The 20268-nt window shown below is 37.7% G+C and overlaps 1 protein-coding gene across 1 annotated transcript in view; it reads left to right on the forward strand.

Moving 5' to 3' along the window:
• The window catches only part of LOC122814881, a 1525389-nt gene that overhangs the window by 1025160 nt on the left and 479961 nt on the right, over positions 1 to 20268 (forward strand). Inside the window, exon 23 of the mRNA XM_044087155.1 lies at positions 17921 to 18018. Within this exon, the coding sequence (XP_043943090.1) occupies positions 17921 to 18018 (98 nt within the window). The remainder of the gene's footprint in view (positions 1 to 17920; positions 18019 to 20268) is intronic.

Genomic DNA, 20268 nt, shown 5'->3' on the forward strand with positions numbered 1-20268 from the left:
TTGTTACTGATTTGTGCCACCCCTAGATTTTTTTCAAAATTGTGACCTGCAGGCATTTATGAATTTTGAATATGGAGATTGTGATATAAAAGGCACATGTAAAATTTGTTGGAACAAATAACTACTAGAAAGTTAAGCAATTGAAAGCTCTCTTCCAAAGTGCTGCTGTCATGCATCAGAACCTACAGGACTCAAACAGGCAAATGCAAAAAAGCATAATGTACTGTACTTCAAAATAATAATAATAATAATAATAATAATAATAATAATGATAATAATAATAATAATAATAATAATAATAATAATAATAATAATAATAATAATGATAGTAGTAGTAATAGTACGAGGTCAAGCTCCTAGCCAGTGGCATGACTCACAGTGCAATATTGTACTGCCAATGGCACAACTGGTAGCAAAATAAGTCTTAGTGCAGAAAGCCGTGAGTTCCATTCCCACATCAGGTAGAGGGATTGCTGACACTACAGTGTGGCATATGGGGCTGCTGAACACCTGAATGTGACTTCCTTCACATGAGACCTTAAACTGAGGTCCAATCTGCTTGAGTTGATGGTAGTCCTGGCTGATGTAAAAGATCTCACTGCACCAACTGAAAAGATTAGAGGATGTTTCCAACTGCCTTGGCCAAAGTTCCCCAAATAGTATAACTACAACCTCATTTCTCCCCCTGAAAAGAGGTCCCTAGCCTAGTGAAACTTACCTGGTCAACAAAATGTAAATAAATACATAAATAAAATAAAATTTGTAAACATTTAACCAGACCATAATATGGAACTGAGACCATTTGGACAAGAGAACTCTCGCAAAAAATAACCCTCAGCAAAGATGAAGTGTTCTTAGCTACATCTGAAAGAGTAGCACAGTGTAAAGACTGGTCATTCTGTGAATGGGCACAAATGATTGCAATGTGTCTCAGTGGGCTGGCCAAAAAACGCCTGCTTTGATCTAGAACCATCAAATGTGAATGATTATAGGAAGCTAAAAAAGGAAGTCCTTACACGGTTATCTTACCCTAGTTATCTGGGCACAGTTATCTCATGTCTGGATCAGGGACTTGGGAAAAACCAAGGGATTACAAATGTTTGATATCGTTCACCTGGGCAATAAGTGGCTTGAGTGAACTGAAGACTATGCTCCTTGAATCATTAAACCAGTACTGGAAGACTGTTTCCTGAAGGTTTTACCACCCTCAGCTCAGAAATGAGACAGTCAAGGAATTTGTACCTTGACAAAACAAATCATTGACTAGGTTGGACATTGTATGCTAGCTGATTACACCACTTTTGTACTGCAGAAGGCCAATCCACTGAGCACAAAGAGTTATATTTCTTTTTGTCAGCTGTTTTGCAATAAATGCATATAAATGTCATCACAAAAAATATATCACTTGAATGATTTTGTTAGAAGGCAAGCCTTCTCCATCCCAAAGGAGGGCTGCACCCCCATTTATACCAGGTCTTAATGACTATTGGTAGGTTTGGGAATTAGTTACTAAGGTTTAGTTTGTTTATATATTTAGGGGGTAGGTACTGGCATAATTATTTAGTGGTTGTGGTATCATAAGTTTTATTAGAATATTTAACATCTGAATATTAATGGAATGGTGGATATGCATGTATTTGTTCTTATCAGGTGCAATATGTTATTTAAGCAAGTGGTTAAAAATTATTCCACTTGAATAGAAAACATTTTTTTGTCACCTGGAATATGAGTATGTATTTGTTTTAATAATTAATGGCTACATATTATGTGGCCTTAAATATATGTATTTTTTATTTTTATTTATATTTATTGTTTTTTGGTATTTAAAACAAGCATAAAACTTGTATATCTTATTTAGATGTATATCTAATACTAAGGTATTAATAGTGGTGAGGTATAATGCACACTGTCACTTTAAATGCTGACGTATTTAAATAAGAATGCACCAAGGTTTGGATGTACACTGATGACACTTTTGTAAAGTGAAACCGGTCTGTGGGGCAGACTGTGCCAGGAATAAATGGCTTTATCTCTCGTAGCGCCTCTTTATTGAGTGCTGGAAGTGGTTTTGGACTGAATATTCAGTATTTTCCATGCACCTGAGGCTGGATACGTGCACCGACTGTTTGGGTCTGTTTAATGTTCTTTCGAGTGCTGTATCAGCGTGTAATGCAGGCCTAGGGTTTGGCTTGTTAATGGAACTGTGAATTAATCAAGTTAACATGGTGGTGGAATTAGACAATTGAGAAGTATACAGTCGCTTGGAAATGGCAGTACATCTGGAGCTTAAACAATTTATTGACAGTTTGGCAGTGGATAAAGATGATGTTTCGGTGTTTACCACAACTATTATAGATGACGAGTCTCCTAACGTTAAGGGGCAGATGAACATTAGGCAACATTTTAGGCAACTAAGTGAAGTGACTAAAAATGTACGTTCATTAGTATGGCATACAAAAATTGCTGAAAGCATATTTAAAAGCGAAAATAGTTCCGTGTGGCCTTAGGGTTCAGCTTGAACCAGGATTGGGAACTGAAGACGCTGAGTTTATGAGAAAGTGGCGTGATATACAAATAGTGGCTTCCAATATGTTTATGGAGTTGCTTGTTGAACATTATGATAAACAGTTTCCTGATTTAATGGCTAAATTAGTGGAAACTAATGGACGTACTAATGTGTATAGTGGTGTAAAGGAATATGGTGAGATATATTCTCAGTATTTGTCTGAAATGGATAAATATGATAAAGAGCTGCAGGGGCAAAAGTTGAGGAAGTATCAGCGTGATTTAAATGATTTTAAGAATGACATGGTGTTCACTTGGAAGCGTCATAAAAAGGGTGTACGGTTTGAAGAAAAAAATCAAAGTAGACCCAAACGCAAAAGAGTGAGATCAATTTTGCGTAAGCCCAAGTCTACCTACAGTGTAACTGAGATGTCATCTAGTTTTTCAAATACTGATACGGAGCCAGAACAAGGAGAGTTTAATGTCTCTATGTCACCTGTGCCTAAAAGAACTAAATCCCCTTTAGGAGGGGAGGTCGCAAACATCACAAATGACCAGTTGGAGGCGAGGTTTCGAGCCAGTTGGTAGACCCCACGGACCCAGTTTCAGATGGACGTTTTAATGATGTTAATAATGTTCACAGTAATTTTAACCAAATAGTGGTTAATCTAACCAGCTTTTCTTTCTCAGAATGTCAGTTAAAATTGCTTAATAAAGGTTTGGGGTTTGTTCCCTCTTTTTTTGTGTCACATTATGACATTGTTTGTGATTTAAAAAATTTTGTAGAAATTTAAATTTGAAATATTATTTTGCCCAACAGGATATTACCCCAGTAGTGAATGATGCAAGTACTTTTCGGTTTAAAAAGTCGAATTTTCAACCTGCATATAATAAGACAGTTAGAACATTTGAACAACTAGTTCTACAGGAATTACAGGTTAATCAGGCAGATATTTTTAGGTGTCCTTCCCAAAATTTGACAATGGAGGAACATCATGCTTTAAAATCTCTAGCAAGTAATGAAGAAATAGTAGTGACTAAAGCGAACAAAGGTGGGGCGATTGTTATTTGGGACAAGTTGAAATATGAAAGTGTGGCTAATAGACAATTGCGGGACCCTATTTCATACAGTCTGTTTTTTATGGATCCTTGTCAGGGGTTTAAATTTGCTGTAGATAAGTTTCTTTTTGAAGCTAAACAACAAGGTATAGTGAGTGAAGAATTAGCAACACAGTTAACAGTAGATAGTCCCTCTTTCCAATATTTTTATCTGGTTCCCAAAATTCATAAGACTTTACATAACTCCCCTGGTAGACCCATAGTGGCAGGTCGTGGTTCAGTTATGGAACCACTGTCGGAATATCTTGAATTTAAATTAAAATCTTTGTTAAATTTGATTAGAGCTAGACTTAAAGACACAAAACATTTTTTGACACTGATGGGTGATATACAGTTATCTAGTGATAGTCAAATGGGCACACTAGATGTACAATCCCTTTATACTAGTAGTCCCCATTTTGGTGGAATTAAAGGGGTTAAATACTGGTTGGAACAATCAGGGTTGTATTCCATAGTAGAAATTGAATTTTTGTTATCAATGCTACAGTTTGTATTGGAGCATAATGCGTTTAAGTTCAATGGGACCTGGTATTTACAGGTTAAATGTACAGCTATGGGAGCTACATTTGCTCCCATTTATGCTGACCTGTTTATGGGATATTTTGAGATGGTGTATATTTATTGTGAAAATTTTCCATATTCTGAACAGCTTGTGATGTGGCGTTGTTATTTAGACGACTGTTGGGTCATTTGGCAAGGCAGTCTTGATGAGTGGGATAGTTTTAAAAGATATCTAAATAATGAGTATGGAATTATTTTCACTGGCATATTAAACTTATTTACGGTAGATTTTTTGGATGTTAGTGTTACGAAACTGTTGGATGGTACATTGTGTACTTCAGTATATAGAAAACCTTCTTCTAAAAATTCTATTCTTCATGCCCGTAGTTGCCATCCACCACATATGGTTAATAATATCCCAGTGGCCCAGTTCCAGAGAGTTAGACGCATTTGCTCCAATGCTAGTGATTATAAACGACAAGCGAGTGACCTAAAATACAGATTCCAAGCTCGGGGTTATGATAAAGGGTCAATAGACAAAGCATATGACAAAGTTCAGACTATGGATAGGGGTGATTTGTTGAAGGACAAGATTAAACACACATCAGGTCAGTTTAATAAAGTCCGATTTGTCACTACTTATGCTAGTAATTCATTTAAAATCAGGGAAGTGATATCAAAATATTGGCACATTTTATATATGGACCCCTTTTTTTCGACTTTGATAAATTCTAAGTGTGAATTTGGATATCGGAAAGGCAAGTCAATTGGGAATAACTTGGCAGGTTTTAAGAAAGGTTTAGATAAAAAAATATCAGTACCTAGAATGGTAGGTAGTACATAGTGTGGACATTGTAAATATTGTATAATAATGTCTAAAACTAGCTCCTTCACATCCATCAATACAAGGAAAGTATATCATATTAATACTTTGATTACATGTACGAGTTCTTGGGTAGCTTATATGGCTATATGTCAATGTGGTGCATTTTATGTAGGACAGATGTCGTGTTCATTAAAGCAGTGAATAGCTCTTCATATTAGTGACATAAAATGCAAAAGACTGCGTAGTGCACTATATAAACATATATTGCAACATTCGTCAGCTCATTTTGTCTTTGTAGGAATTGACAAAATCAATACATTAGTTAGTGATGAGATAGCCATGCACAACATGCTGACTTCTAAAGAACGTAGATGGATTGTGAATTTAGGGGCAATGTTTAAACCAGGTCTTAATGACCATTGGTAGGTTTGGGAATTAGTTACTAAGGTTTAGTTTGTTTATATATTTAGGGGGTAGGTACTGGCATAATTATTTAGTGGTTGTGGTATCATAAGTTTTATTAGAATATTTAACATCTGAATATTAATGGAATGGTGGATATGCATGTATTTGTTTTTATCAGGTGGCAATATGTTATTTAAGCAAGTGGTTAAAAATTATTCCACCTGAATAGAAAAAAACATTTTGTCACCTGGAATATGAATATGTATTTGTTTTAATAATTAATGGCTACATATTATGTGGCCTTAAATATATGTATTTTTTATTTTTATTTATATTTATTGTTTTTTGGTATTTAAAACAAGCATAAAACTTGTATATCTTATTTAGATGTATATCTAATACTAAGGTATTAATAGTGGTGAGGTATAATGCACACTGTCACTTTAAATGCTGACGTATTTAAATAAGAATGCACCAAGGTTTGGATGTACACTGATGACGCTTTTGTAAAGTGAAACCGGTCTGTGGGGCAGACTGTGCCAGGAATAAATGGCTTTATCTCTCATAGAGCCTCTTTTTTGAGTGCTGGAAGTGATTTTGGACTGAATATTTAGTATTTTCCATGCACCTGAGGCTGGATACATGCACCGACTGTTTGGGTCCATATATATATATATATATATATATATATATATATATATATATATATATATATAGATAGATAGATATATAGATATAGATATATAGATATAGATATATAGATATAGATATATAGATATATAGATATATATATATATATATATGTATGTGTGTATATACATATATATATATATATATATATATATATATATATATATATATTCACACACACCATTTCTAAGTTTTCGGAATCTCAGTGAAAGGAGAAATCTCCAGGACACTGCTACATCAAGCTTATGGGAGAAAACCAGTAGTTGCACACTAATGCTTACACATAAGAGCGTTGATCACTAGTCTCACAAACAAACCTGACTCCATATATAAAACCTGGGAAGAATACATGTTGGACTCAGATATGGAAATTAAGATAGGTAAAGACTACATTCTAAAAATGTCATGAAAAAGTGGAACTCAATATAAACTTGAAAACTTAAAATGTTACAGACTATTATTCTGGACATAAAACAAAAAATCTTCCCAGCTTATGTAAAGCAGTTTAGTATGATCTGTGCATTTGTTGTGTAAAAATAGTCAAATCTATTTACACTGAGGTTATAGAATCTTTTTTTTATGGATAGTAATTTCATATAAACATATAATATATTGCTGGAGGCTAGATGTTTACAGGCCCAACTTGACTTAGGAAGCATGGCAATCCTAATAAATAAAAAAAAATGTGATAAAATAATGGAAAATATATGTGTTTACAGGATTATAGGACATTATAGGACATACAATACGGTTGTGTGACAAGATCACTTACATACTGCTAATACCCACCCTCACTTTGTACCTCCATTCTAAAGCAGGTCACTCCCAAAGAACACTTATGAGTACCCAGCTACTCAGTGAGGTTTAATTTAAAAATGCTAGGGTGTCATTTTGTTTAAATTGGAGGAAAAATTTGTTTGACAGGTGGTGTAGACAGTGGGTAATAAATGTATAATCGGTATGTTTTAATTATGAGTTTGTAGAGATTTAAGACCCTAGTTCTGGTATTCATGGAATTGTTTGTCTTGCAAGGATATGGGATCTCAAGGAGAATAGGATTCCTGATTGGCAGAAGGCAAGGCATTGATAACCACATATAAAAACAAGCAAATGGTAGCTCTTCAAGCCTTTCCTAGTTGCATAAGCTAACATTTTACTTGGTTAGGAACCTATCAGGCCTCTCCAGTTGCTTATTATGTCTAGAAAGGTAAATCCCAAAGACTGCATACTGAGGAATAATAACTTCTTTTGACCTGCATGATATGCCTTTATATACAAGTTGTAATAAACAAATAAAATTTTAACTACTATTGCTACATGGTGGTTAGACGAGAGGGAATTACTGACCCAAGTTCTAAAATCCATGATTACATTACCACATGGAGTTGAACATTGGCTAGATTGTATACTGAGACAGTGAAAAAATATTTCAGGTTAGGCAGGAACTCCAGGCCATTTGTTGTAGTATAGAAAAATCCACTTTATTCACAAACAATCACGATGTATAACAGGTTTTAGCGCTTTCATCTCTAACTGAGACTTCATCAGGTTTCTGATGAAGTCTCAGTTAGAGATGAAAGCGCTAAAACCTGTTATACATCGTCATTGTTTGTGAATAAAGTGGATTTTTCTATACTACAACAAATGGCCTGGAGTTCCTGCCTAACCTGAAATACTGAGACAGTGAATTACTTACCAAATGTGGCAATGCTCCACTTTTTTCAATTTAATTGTAGACATATTGTATATTGAGACAGTGAATTACTTACTAAATGTGACAATGCTCCACATTTTTCCATTTAATTGTAGACATTTTCCCATATATTACATGTTCAACAGGCTTAGTCCCTGCTGTAATGAGTACATATCAGAGCAAAATTTGACAATAACACCCAGTTTGCAGTCATCTGCACACTTAGTCATCCAAAGGTCCCAATTCCCAGTCTGGAGAGCAGAGAAGTATGCTGAAAAGGGGAGGTCTCAGTACTGAGCCCTGGGACACATTAGTTACCTTCATAATTTCTGGTGAGATGCTTGCCACCTTATCTATGTGGGATCTCTCTTTCAGCCGGTTGTCTAGCCACCTCACTATGTATGGATCTTCATTTAAGCCACTTAGCTTATTAGCTTATTTTCATTGCCAGCACTGGGTATAATGTCAAATGCTTTGGCCCAGTTCAAAATACACTAAGTGAACAGAACAACCACTGCCAAAAGCCTGTGTGACCTTCTCAAAGAATCAGGATCTTCCTTTGGTAAGCTGTACTGATGGGGGTCTAGCCTGATCAAGTTTTTTTGATATCATAGTTTATGAGGTCAGATGGGATATGTTCCATGGATTTGAAAGTCAGATTAGTCAGGGTAAGGGGTCTCTACTTTCTTGAGTTAGTGCTAGGGTTGTCCCTGTCTATGGCATCACCAGTGCATTTTGCCATATTCTGAGGTTCAAATACCATAGCTAAACTCTGGTTACACATTTTACAGAGAAGTTCCATAAGGGCATGTTTGGCTCTGTTTGTTAGACATCCAGGTAAACTATCCTGTTCCATGGAAATAGTATATTTGGTTTTAGAGGGCATTCAGTACATGCGTCTTTGTAATATTTGGACTTGTAACAGATTCAGGACTTTAGAGGTTCATGAGTTGTTACTAGGAAGTTGATTGGTTGGATCATTTGAAGCCTAGCCACTACAATTCCGACTATATGCTACCTTATGGAATAAGATACTTTTTTCAGGATTAAAGTTTGCACTAATTTTATCTGCTAGTATATATGCTATGTATACTGACTGAGTGGGAGATGCTTTTTAGATAAATTCAGAGTAATGCTGGGTGTTATTTTTTAATTTCCTAATATAATTAAAGAAGGACTTGTGCTTCTCCTTAAATTCAGAAGTTGATTTAAGTTAATGATTTGCCTTGCATGCTCTGAAAGTAGCTTTTAATTCCTTACTGATATTTTTGATGCAGTCTTTATTATAAGACATTTTTATTATGTTGTATGATTTAAGTAGTTTTTTTTCTGTTATAAAGTTTATTTAAGGTAATGGACCACCAGGATTGTTTGTTCTTAAACTTCCTATTACATTTGGCTGTAGTATGGTGAGACAGATAGACACTTATCTGTCTGGGAAGAGAACTCCTTTGTATAAATAACAGCTGTGTTACCGGTGGGTCTGGTGATGTTAAAAGTGAATTTGTATAGCTCATCATAGAGTTTAAGGAGGTTTGTCCAACTGAAATCCTTGAATTCAAACTAACTGCAGAGGGTTTACAGAGCTTAAAAAAGAAGATAGAAATGAATGGTCTGACTTAACCCAGCATGGAGAAACTAGTGTGGTGGTGCATGTAATGGCTATGTTAGTTAAAACTAGTTCAGGAATATGATGTCATGTTGGTTTGTTAACTATTTGTTCCAAAGAAATTTTATTTATTAAGTCTAAGAATCTCTGGACATAGCCAACTTTGAAAGGATAGGTGCTCTTACTAGGTAGTTCCTAAATACACTTGAGAATCTTGCACAGTTGTCAGAGGACAAGGACAGCATCCTGCTCTAGGCTATAAGTTGATATTTCTTAAAATTGAGACAGAATAAACTATAGCAGAATTAAAACTCAAAAGTCCACAAAGAACTCTACAGTATTATGTATGAGTAGTTCACAGCTTAGCTCATGAATTAATAGTAAGGCAGACTTTCCCAAATGTTTAAACTTCTGGTCAAGAATAGGTGGAATTTTACAACATCTCATGACAAGTCGGGGATATGGCTACCAAAGATACATGCTTGCTAAAATAAAAAGGAATGTCTGGTACCTACAGATGGTAAAGAAATGAATGACAAAAGCCCACCCATTTAAAAATTCGACTTTGAGAAAGTTTAAGGAATGGCTAGCCCTGTACCTGCTTAATATGGAAGAAACAAACTCTATCACATCCAGGTAAGAGAACAAAAGGCCCAGCAAAGACCTTACTGACTGTAGCATGACTCCACTCAACTAAAATACGGCACAGAGCTAGGATTCCAGTCTTAGGGAGGCTGGAAATAGTGTTCAGGAAACAGAGAATCCTACCTTAACTAGCTGTACCACCTGTTATCCCTTCTTGGAGACAGCTAAAGATCTGATCAATATAGCAGGTAAAAACACAAGTGGTACTTAGCATCATAAGCTATAACAAGATATGAAGGACAAGCAACACATTAAATTAAAGAATACAGCAGCTACAACCTCTGGGAAATCTAGTATGTGTGCATGTGTGTATGTAGGTGTACTTTTCAACTGTCCAGATTTTCACAGAATATCCAGATCTATGCCTAATATTTTTGGCCTGTTCCTGATAAAATGTGTGGTTTTCTGGCAATTCACAGAGGATTGAAGTAATTAAATAATGGCATACATTTCAATTTCAGACTACATATCCCTCAGAAAATCCATGCAAACACAACTCCTGTTATTCTAGCAACTTTCTAATTTTATAAAAGCAATATTTTAAAAGCTGTCCCTATTTTTGGGCCTTTACCTCCCTTCTATTATTTTAGGCTTGGCCCAAATTTCTCATGCTAAGAGGTTGAGTGGTATATGGCATCTAAGTATGTCTGTGTGTGTGTACAAAACTTTTTTGAAGACATAAATTCTAAACCATCACAAGGATTTACTATAAGAACTGTTATCTATTCAGGAGTAAACCATACTAAGAAACATTAGAGTTGGGTACATTGTATAGTCTTTTGTTTATTGAGATGGTAATTTTTGAAAAGTGGGGGAGTCATGTATTAAATAAAACAACTTGATAACTGTTAGCCCAAATACATTAATCATATAAATGCCCTTAACCTTTGGAGTTAAAAGGCATGTACAGCCAGCCTGGCTATAGAGATCTCTCACATTTCTAAACCAGATGAATTATAGAGAGATGGTTTCCTGTCTATTCAGCATTTGAAAGATGTTCAATAATTACTTTTGAGTTCATCAAGGGAGAACCAAAACTAATATACTGTGGCACAATTACACATTTGGGCAAAAACATAAGAGTCAAGCCTTACAGGGCTCCAGAGGTGCCGTTGGAAGCTATTAGACAACTAGATATGATGAAGGAATCCCATCATAGCTCTCAACCTCTTAATGCAAAAAATCTGGGCAAAGCCTGATAGAATGGGAGGGGCAAAGGCCCAAAAATAGGGACAGATTTTTAATATTGCTTGTATAAACTTAGAAAGTTAATCGAATAGCAAGGTTTGTGTTAACATGCATTTTTCTGAAGGATTTGAAGTACGAAACTCAAATGTATGTAATAATTTAGTGACTTTGGTCCTTAGGTTATTCCAGTGTTTTGGCAGAAAATCAGATATTTTTTAAGGAACAGACCAAAAATATGATGCGAAAATCTGGACATTCTGTGAAAATCTGGACATTTGAGAGGTATGAATCCCTTACTGTCCTGTACAGTCCATTTTTTATGGGCAGAAACAAAGCCTTATGGAGATAAATGCAATTTCTGATTCCTGAATTAAACCTCTGAGATAAATGCATATCCTGAGATATGGATGTATGAGTTAACAGAAGGGTGGGAAAGATGAGATGTCTGGCCACCCTTTATCTTACTAAAGGATAATGGTAGATACCCTTGGTAGTGCAAGCAAAGAAAAAAATAGCCCTTTGAATTTTAGATGACTTATTTTAATGCAAGGTACTTCCCATTGGGTTCATGATACCTCCAAAACATTCTAGCATCTAATGGATTGGATAGTATGACCACACTGCCAGTATGCAGGGGCAAACCATGACAATGCAGCAATATTCATTGAAGATCGAGAGTGATTTATATAAAGTCCATACTGTTGTAGGCTCTCTGAGATCAGCTGAGCTCACTGCAAATTACGGTAAATGTAAATTGGGTATAGCAGAAACTAAGTACTTCAGACATGCAATTGTGTTAAGGTAGTAAAACTCTAAATTGAAAAAAAATAGAAGTAATTCAAAATTGGCCACATAGGTTCATAGGTTCATACTAGGCTATCTATAAGCATTTATAAGCCTAGCCAGAGTGTGTTTGGCTTTCGCCACCCATTTTAAATTAATTTTGCTATGCCCTTTTTTGAGGTTAGTATACTGTGCCTCTGTCTAACAGTGACACAGAAGTGATACCCGGGGTAAACCTACAATCTCCCATCCACTCATCAAGATTCCTCTTGAAGAGAGTCAGTGAGGGACTCTGCCTAACCTTGACTGGGATTTTATTCCAGAGTGAAGGGAGCCTCTAGGTTATGAATCTGTCCCTCCAGCATGTCCTATTTATTTCAGTGCTGAGGTTCAAGTCTCTCAAGCACGTAGCTCGATGGGATTTGGATTTTCTGAGGTGCAGCATGTCCATTAATTCCGGGTTGGACATGGCTTTATATGTCAGGCACAGATCGCCTCTGAGCAGGCGGTTTGCCACTGAGTAGAGATGGAGTTTCTTTAACCGGGCAGCATATAGCATCTGTTTGAGCCCTTTGATCCTCTTGGTGAGGTACGTTTGGGGTCTTTCCAGTTGCTGCAGGTGTCTGGTAAGGTACATCCCAAAAGGGGCATTGTACTCAATTATGGGCCTGATGAGGGATGAGTAAAGAGGCACGATGACCTCCCCTGATCTAGATGTGAACCCCTTCATGATTAGGTGGGCTATATAAAATGTTTTTCTAACCACTTTGGCCACGTGGTTGTCAAATGAGAGATTGCTATCAGCTTGGGTCCCCAGGTCCCTAATTACTTCTTCTGTACTTAATGGATTACCACCTATGTGGTAATTTGTGGGCACTTTGTTTTTGCCAAAGGGGATGACTATACATGTTTTGGCATTTAGCTTGAGGCCATGGCTCTGGCACCAGTTGTCTGTTTCTATGAGGCCCTTTTGGAGGATGCTTGTGTTGGCTCAAGAGTCAATTATGGCGCCCAGTTTGCAGTCATCTGCGAACTTGGTCAGCCACAGTCTTTCCGTGTTGGCCTGTACCTCTGAGAAATATATACCGAACAAGAGAGGTCCCAGGACTGAGCCTTGTGGGATGCCACTTGTAACTGGTTTGGAGTCTAACATGGCTCCAGCAATTCTAACCATGTGGGCTCTGTCCTTTAGCCAGTTTGCAACCCATCTAGTGACATAGGGGTTTATATTTAAGCTGGTGAGCTTGTCTATAATGCCCGAGTGGGGTATTGTATCGAAGGCTTTTGCGAGGTATAGGTAGGCTATGTGGAACACCATCCCCTCGTCAATGGCCTTGGTGACTGTTTCAAAGAAATCGACCAGGTTTAAGAGGCAGGATCTGCCCTTAACAAAACCGAACTGGGTAGGATCCAGTGTCTGTAGGTCCCCAATATTTTTATTTATGAGGTCCATGATGATCCTTTCCATAGCTTTGCAGACCAAGCTAGTCAGGCTTATGGGACGATAGTTTCCAGGATCCGTTGAGGCACCACCTTTGTGGAGAGGGACCACTGTTGTTGTACGCCACTCTTTGAGTACATATCCTGTAGTAAGGCTGAGATTGAACAGTAGTTGTATGTTTGGGTTTAGCTCTTCTTGGAGTTCATGTAGGACGCAGCCCGGGACACTGTCTAGTCCCATTGATGCTGTGTTTTTTGCTTTGGAGAGGGTTTCCCTTACCTGAGCATCTGAGATGTCAGGGGGGCAGCACTCTGCTGGGATAGATATTTGCCCTTTGGTGGGGAGTTTGCGCTGAACCTGTCAGCTAGGATGTTGGCAATGTCTGTGGGTTCGGTGTATTTTTTGTCATTTTGGACTAATTCTGAGCATATCTGGGAATTCCCACCCAGGTTCCTAATATAACTAAAGAAAGCCTTGTGACTATCCTTAGTGTCCTGTGCAATTTTTCTCTCGAAGCTGGTCTTAGACGATTTTATGAGTGCCCGTAGGTTTTTGCTAATACTGATCAGAGATGCCTTTCTTTTTTGGGATTTTGCTCTATCATGTAGTAGCTTCCTCCTTCTATTGTATAGTTTGTTTATGGCTGGGGTCCACCAGACAGGAATTCTGCCTTTGGAGGATTGGGTCTTGGTTTTATTTGGGATTGCATGATCCATGCATTCCTGAAGGTGTTCATAGAATGCATTTATAAAGGATTCTGCGGTCTGGGCCGTATTTTCCACAGGCCCGGGGCTTTGAAGGATTCCACCTCAGTTTTGAGGACTGTGAAATTTGCTTTAGAGAAGTTTTTCACTGTGGTTTTCTGGGCAGGGGGTTGGGTCGGAATGTGAATATCCAGTGAGATTATTTATGGTCTGATCTTACCAGTGAGGGATACACTTCTGGTCTGGAGCATAGAGTCCCCATGTTGGTGATGATCAGGTCCAGTATGTTTTCCCCTCTTGTGGGAGTGGTAACAAGTTGTTCCATAGCATTTGAGTTTATAAATTCTAGCAACCTTTGGGCTAGGGTGTTGGAGCTAGAGTAATGCTCCCAGTCTATGTTTGGGTAGTTGAAGTCACCCAATATAATGGTGTTTGGAGAGACCTTCATATTTTCCAGTGTTCTCAGGAAGGCCGAGTGAGGTTCCTGGGTTTGGGAGGGTGGTCTGTAGCAGGCTATAAACTGGATGGCAGTTTTACCCACTGTTAGTTTCACATGGATAGTCTCTGATGCTTCGTGCTGTACCGCCAACCTGGAGGTGTGGGTATCTTTGACAAATATTGATACCCCCCCTCCTTTTGTGGTTCGGTCCAAGTTTTGGGGCTGAAAAACATGGTATGAGGTATAACCTGGTAGTCTTGGGGTGCTCTCGGGAGCCTTGAACCAGGTTTCTGTTACTGCACAGATATCGATGTTCTCCATGCTAAGGAGAGTTTTGAGTGCATGCATCTTGAGGTTTAGACTTCTGGCATTGAGTAGCATTACTCTTAGTTTCTTATCCCTTGTGATACCTATGGAGTTGGGTTTGTCTTTTGAGCCTTGCCTAGAAAAGGCACTATGGGGGTAGCAAGAGCCTTTGCCAATATCCAAAAGCCCAGGGGTGACAGGTGCAAGCCATCTCTAGCGAAGCATCGTGGCTTGTCGAGCATGTCATCCCAGGCTGACAGGCATTGGATCCCCTTTGAATGACACCAATACTTAAGCCAATTGTTGAAATTGATCATCTTGTCTTCATATTGTGGCATCATTCATGGTGAGGGTAAGATGCTACTCAAGGTCAGGGTCGTACCGCCCTGGGCGACATGCTCAGAGAGCTCCTCTATGTCTCTTTTCATGTAGTCCAGGGAGGTACATCTCAGGTCATTCACACCAGCATGGACAATGACTGAGTTATATTTGTACTTGCCTTGGAGTGACCTGAGTGCTTGTGTTATGTAGCGGATCCTAGCGCCGGACAGGCAGCTCACCGTGACCTACTCCTTGTTCAGCCTGGTGAGCAGGACGTCAGTGTGCCTGACGATAGAGTCACCTATTACAAGTGTATCAGGTGTTTTGTTTAGCCTTAAGGGCTGTGACTGTTCGGCACACTGGCTTTGTGAGCTATGTGTTGCACATGTTTTGTTTTGGGGTAGCAGTTGCTTGGGTGTCTGCTTTGGAGGTCTCTGCTGCTTAGGCAGATTTTTATTTAGAGCCTCCAAGTATGTTTTTGTGTGTTTATGTGTTTGGTTTGCTGTCGTGGTAGGTCTATGTGAGACTGGAATTGTAGTGAGTGTGGTTTCCTTCTCCTCCTGACTGGTTACGCCAGTACTGAGTTGAGAGAGTTTAGCCTCCAGTTTGGCTATATGGTTGCATCTCTCACATGTGTTGGAATTTGTTGGGAGAAGGAGAGGGTTGTCTCTGTATATGAGGCAGTTGTAACATTGCCTCAAGATTCCCATATTCACCAGCTGGACCGGAGAGGAGATTGACAACTGACCTTTGGACATGCTATAATAGTATTGGGAATTCCTTTCTAATTGAAAAAAAGGGCCAATGGGGAACAAGGTACTCAAGGGGAGTTTGTGAGAGTGTAGTGCATTTAATTTTTTAGTGCTGACTTAGTGAGCAAGTGCCAGGTAACTTAAATGCAATGTGTTACAGGTAACTTAAATGCAAAAACAACAAACAGTAACTTTCTTTCAAGTGAAACAAGGAAATAAGTACTGTAAGCAATGCAGATATCACTAGAGATACACAGAAGCACTTAAAAGCCATGTTTTAGGTGGAATTAGCGTTTCAGGGAAATAACAAGCAAACAAACAACAAGCATACAAACAAAGCTAGATTCAGCAGGCCTGGATCTAGTCTATGCTACAGCAAACAAGGTGTACCAATTTGAGAAAGAAACAGTTAAAATATGCAGGCACTATAAGCCTTTAACCAGAAATTCCCAGCTCAGAAGGGCAGAGTCCAGCCTCTTCTCCCACAAGAGTGCAGACCACGAACCCTCTTAATGTAAAATAACTGGCCTGAAGCCCAAGTGCTTAAACCAGAACTAATACACTTTTAGAATAACAGACACTGAGCCCTCAATCACCAGTTCCCAATTTAGAAGGATGTAAGCTACCTGTCATCTATTCAATAATCATCAGGTCAATTCAATATTCTGTGTGTGTGGGGTGGGGGGCTAACAGGGATCGATAGGAAATGTGTCCCCAGTTTTAGTATCTTGCATGCCCCTTGACAGATATCATGAAGGCAAAAGTGTCATAAGAGGTCAAATGAAAAGAGGGCACAGGGAAAACCATTTCAAGTCATAAAAAGCTGCCTTATGTTTTCTTCCAATTTTGGTTGCCTCAAACGTCTTCAGGTAATTTATAGCAAAAACTCGATTCTTATGTGGGGCTTGGAATTGTTCTGTAACAAGCATTCAGTGCTTAGGATCACAAAGTTTATTTTCTTAGTTCAAGAAGTTTTCTCACTTCAAGTAGTTAAGTATGCCACAATTAAAAGCCTCAACAATAAATGGGATTTTAATATCTTAAAGTATTAGCTGTTAATCAGGCATTTACTTTTGGTGATTGACCATGCCCTCTTTAAATGGTTATACTGGCATAAAGACAAAAAGTGCTAGAAAAAAATCTCATTAACTTTACAACTTTTCCATTTTGTGGATCATAAGGAAGCCCAGCGTAGAAATGCTGATGGCCTTTGTAGGGCACAGTCTCTGGACACTGCAGTTGCTTTAGCCCACGGATCTGGACTAGGGAACCTGTGTAATGGTCCTACAGGTCTCCTAACTGAGAAGAAATATTTTACCCTATTCTGAAAAGTCTTAATTGCTTAGTAACCAAACTGGCTTGTTCTTTAAATGGTTAACTTGAAAGGCATTCTCTGGAAAGTGGGCATGATGAGCATATATACCCATTTAAAGTTAAGTGTTGTAAAATAGAGGCAAAACTAATGAAGGCCTGAATAGGCACAAGGCCCCAGTATATATTTTCATGCAATTAGGGAAAATTAAAGAGCTTGCTAAACAAAATAATGGTATTATTTGTTGTATACAGGACTGTTTCTTGAATCACCTACAAAGTCAACCATGTTTATCTCTGAGAGATAGAGAAAACAGACTGTATTCTGAAATTATTGATGCTACCATAGGAAAACTACTTCATCTCAGCAAAGTCCTCTTGGTTTTCTGACTTCTTTCTTTCTTAATCTTGTCTCAAATCCAGAGTACCTACATAGATAACAAAATAATGCATGGAAATGTTAAAATGTGCTTCCAAAACTTAAACAACTGCATTTTCATCATTATAAGTCGATCTAGTCGACTGTTGCCATAAATCTTTAAAGTGCTCCAATGAGTTTTCCATGGAAGAGTACTGAATATGTATAATATTTTCTTAACAAATACTATATAGACTCAGATACTGCAAGAAAAACCTAAAATGCTGTTGCAAGTATACAATGTTTGTTTGTCTCCAAAACTAGGTCCTCTTCCAGAAACAGTTAACAATTTTTGGAGAATGGTGTGGGATGAGAACTCTGCTGTCATTGTGATGTTAACCAACTTGATTGAACAAGAAAAAGTAAGTAATTTTCCTCACTGCTTCATAAGTGTTTTCTTTTTCTACTTCATAAAAAGTAATTTGAGAATAAAGGTAGAGCCATTATCAGAAGAAAAGCAAAAGTGATGTAGCTACTGTTATTGACATCTAGGATGGCTGAGACATACCCTAGTCCCAGGGATGCACACTCTGCATGGTGACCCAACTAGAAAACTACAACTCACAGTTTAGCTGCACACAATAGATCTTGTAGAAAAGAACTTCCTTAAAGGCAGTACATTATGAAGCTAGAAACCTGGGATGCCATACTATTCTATAGATCCTAGAGACGACATGGTTACTTTAACGACAGGCACTTTCCCTTGTTTTTTTTTCTGGTGTTTCAACCTCTCTTAGTAGCACATACTATAATTTTGGAGTTATGCATATGTAGAACTAAATTAGATGATTTAACAAAAGTGCACATTTCTTTGGAGGGAAGTGTATCCTAATAATCCCTCTCACCTCACCTGTGTTCTGCTAATGGAAACTGATGTGGGAGGTACTTCAGCTTGCAGCACAAAAATATGTTTTTTTTTTTTCTGAACATCTTCGGTTATCGATGTAAATGGTTCTGCAGTATAGTAATATGTATATCAGGGTTTATAAGTATGAGTATTCCTCCAACAGATTAAATTGGCCATTTTCTTACTACGTATTAGAACAACAAATTCACTAGATGAACACTTCCATTTTGTATTAATTAAAAAAATATATAGAGGAGGTACAAGATACTTAGACTAAATTTTAGAAGCATTAATTTCTAATTTAATGTGGTAACTACCATCATCACTGCTGTACTGTTTCTGGACGATCATGAATACACTCAAAAGCCATGCCCAAACAGGAGAATCATGACATCTTTCAATTTGATTTTTTTCTTATAGTTTTGTTTATTTAGTTTTCTAGAATATGTTTATTGGCTAAAATAGGAAATTGGTAACAAGGCAAAGGTAAAATGCATTTCCAAATAATGAAAGAAATGGCCATGGTAACATAGTAATATACTTATTCAGGAGCAGACATGGGCTTGAGGTGACATCAAGCATGTCCCAACATGCACAGAGTAGCAAAGTTCATTGCATTCCCTTATGATAAGTGAAGTAAATTTTGTTGTAATCAAATACAAATGTTTAACCTGACCTTAAAGAAAGCTGAGGTTAATCTTACTCAAAGAATAGGAATTGTTGGAGTGCATACCAATGCAGTTATTAATAGTCTGTAATCTTTCCTAATTTGTCATAAAGTCAAAAATACAGGAGCAAAAGAAAAACAGTTTAAAGCAAGATCAAACATTTTTTGAAAAAAACAAGAAACAATTTGCTTTTTCATTCATTTTATTGACTGATACTGTTCTATTGTCCTTATTGCTCTTTACTGAATTTTGTTACCTTATATTCAAATAGCTTTCTTCCTTTAGTGTTACTGACATTAGGAATACTTCTACTTCAGATACCAATCATGTTAATAGAACGGTCAGATGCTGAAAAGTGAGTAACTGCCATAGGAAACGGGGTGTAAATGAACAAGGAATTCACATTGTAACCCATGTTTTGTTTCTCAGCTATGCAGTAATCATCCACAATAATGATCACATTGTGTTCTACAGCCATTTTATAGCTGGTGTGCATTCAGTCATGTGCTATCGATCAAGTGTCATGATAAACTGATTTATTTGTGTGTTTAGCCCACTTCAGCAGAGGTATAATATTTGTCTCTGCTACCAGTGACCCAATTTCAGTAAAAAGCCTAGGAATCCAGAAGGCTGCTTAAAGGAGTAGACTTGAGTGGCAGAATGCCAACTGGCTTATCTTTAGATGGGGAATCAGGATCTATTCAGCTTTATGACTTTGTGATAGAAACCCCAAAGTGGTACAGTGGCACAAGTCATAAGAAGGTGGGCAGGTACCACATGCTGCAAGAATGGAAGCATACGTGTGCATAACTGTCATATCAGTATATAGTCACCTACTTGGGGATTTAATGGCTAAATCAGCTGTGATCCCATGCCAGCAGCTCTGAACCAGGGGGATGACCCATTCATTCAAAAATGTGAGACTCAAAGTTTGAAAAGAAGTGTCATGGCAACTAATGGGGGAAAATGAAAAGAAATTGAAACTTTTGATAGAAGGGAAATAGTGGAAGGTTAACAGCTTCAAGTTTCCTGGAAGGATGGATCAGGAGAAGGAAAGTCTGAATGAGGAGGTCAAAGCTAGAATTAGAGTGGCTGCA

Source organism: Protopterus annectens, chromosome 1.part1, assembly GCF_019279795.1.
Source record: "Protopterus annectens isolate FY-2018-M chromosome 1.part1, PAN1.0, whole genome shotgun sequence".
Lineage (NCBI taxonomy): Eukaryota > Metazoa > Chordata > Ceratodontiformes > Protopteridae > Protopterus > Protopterus annectens.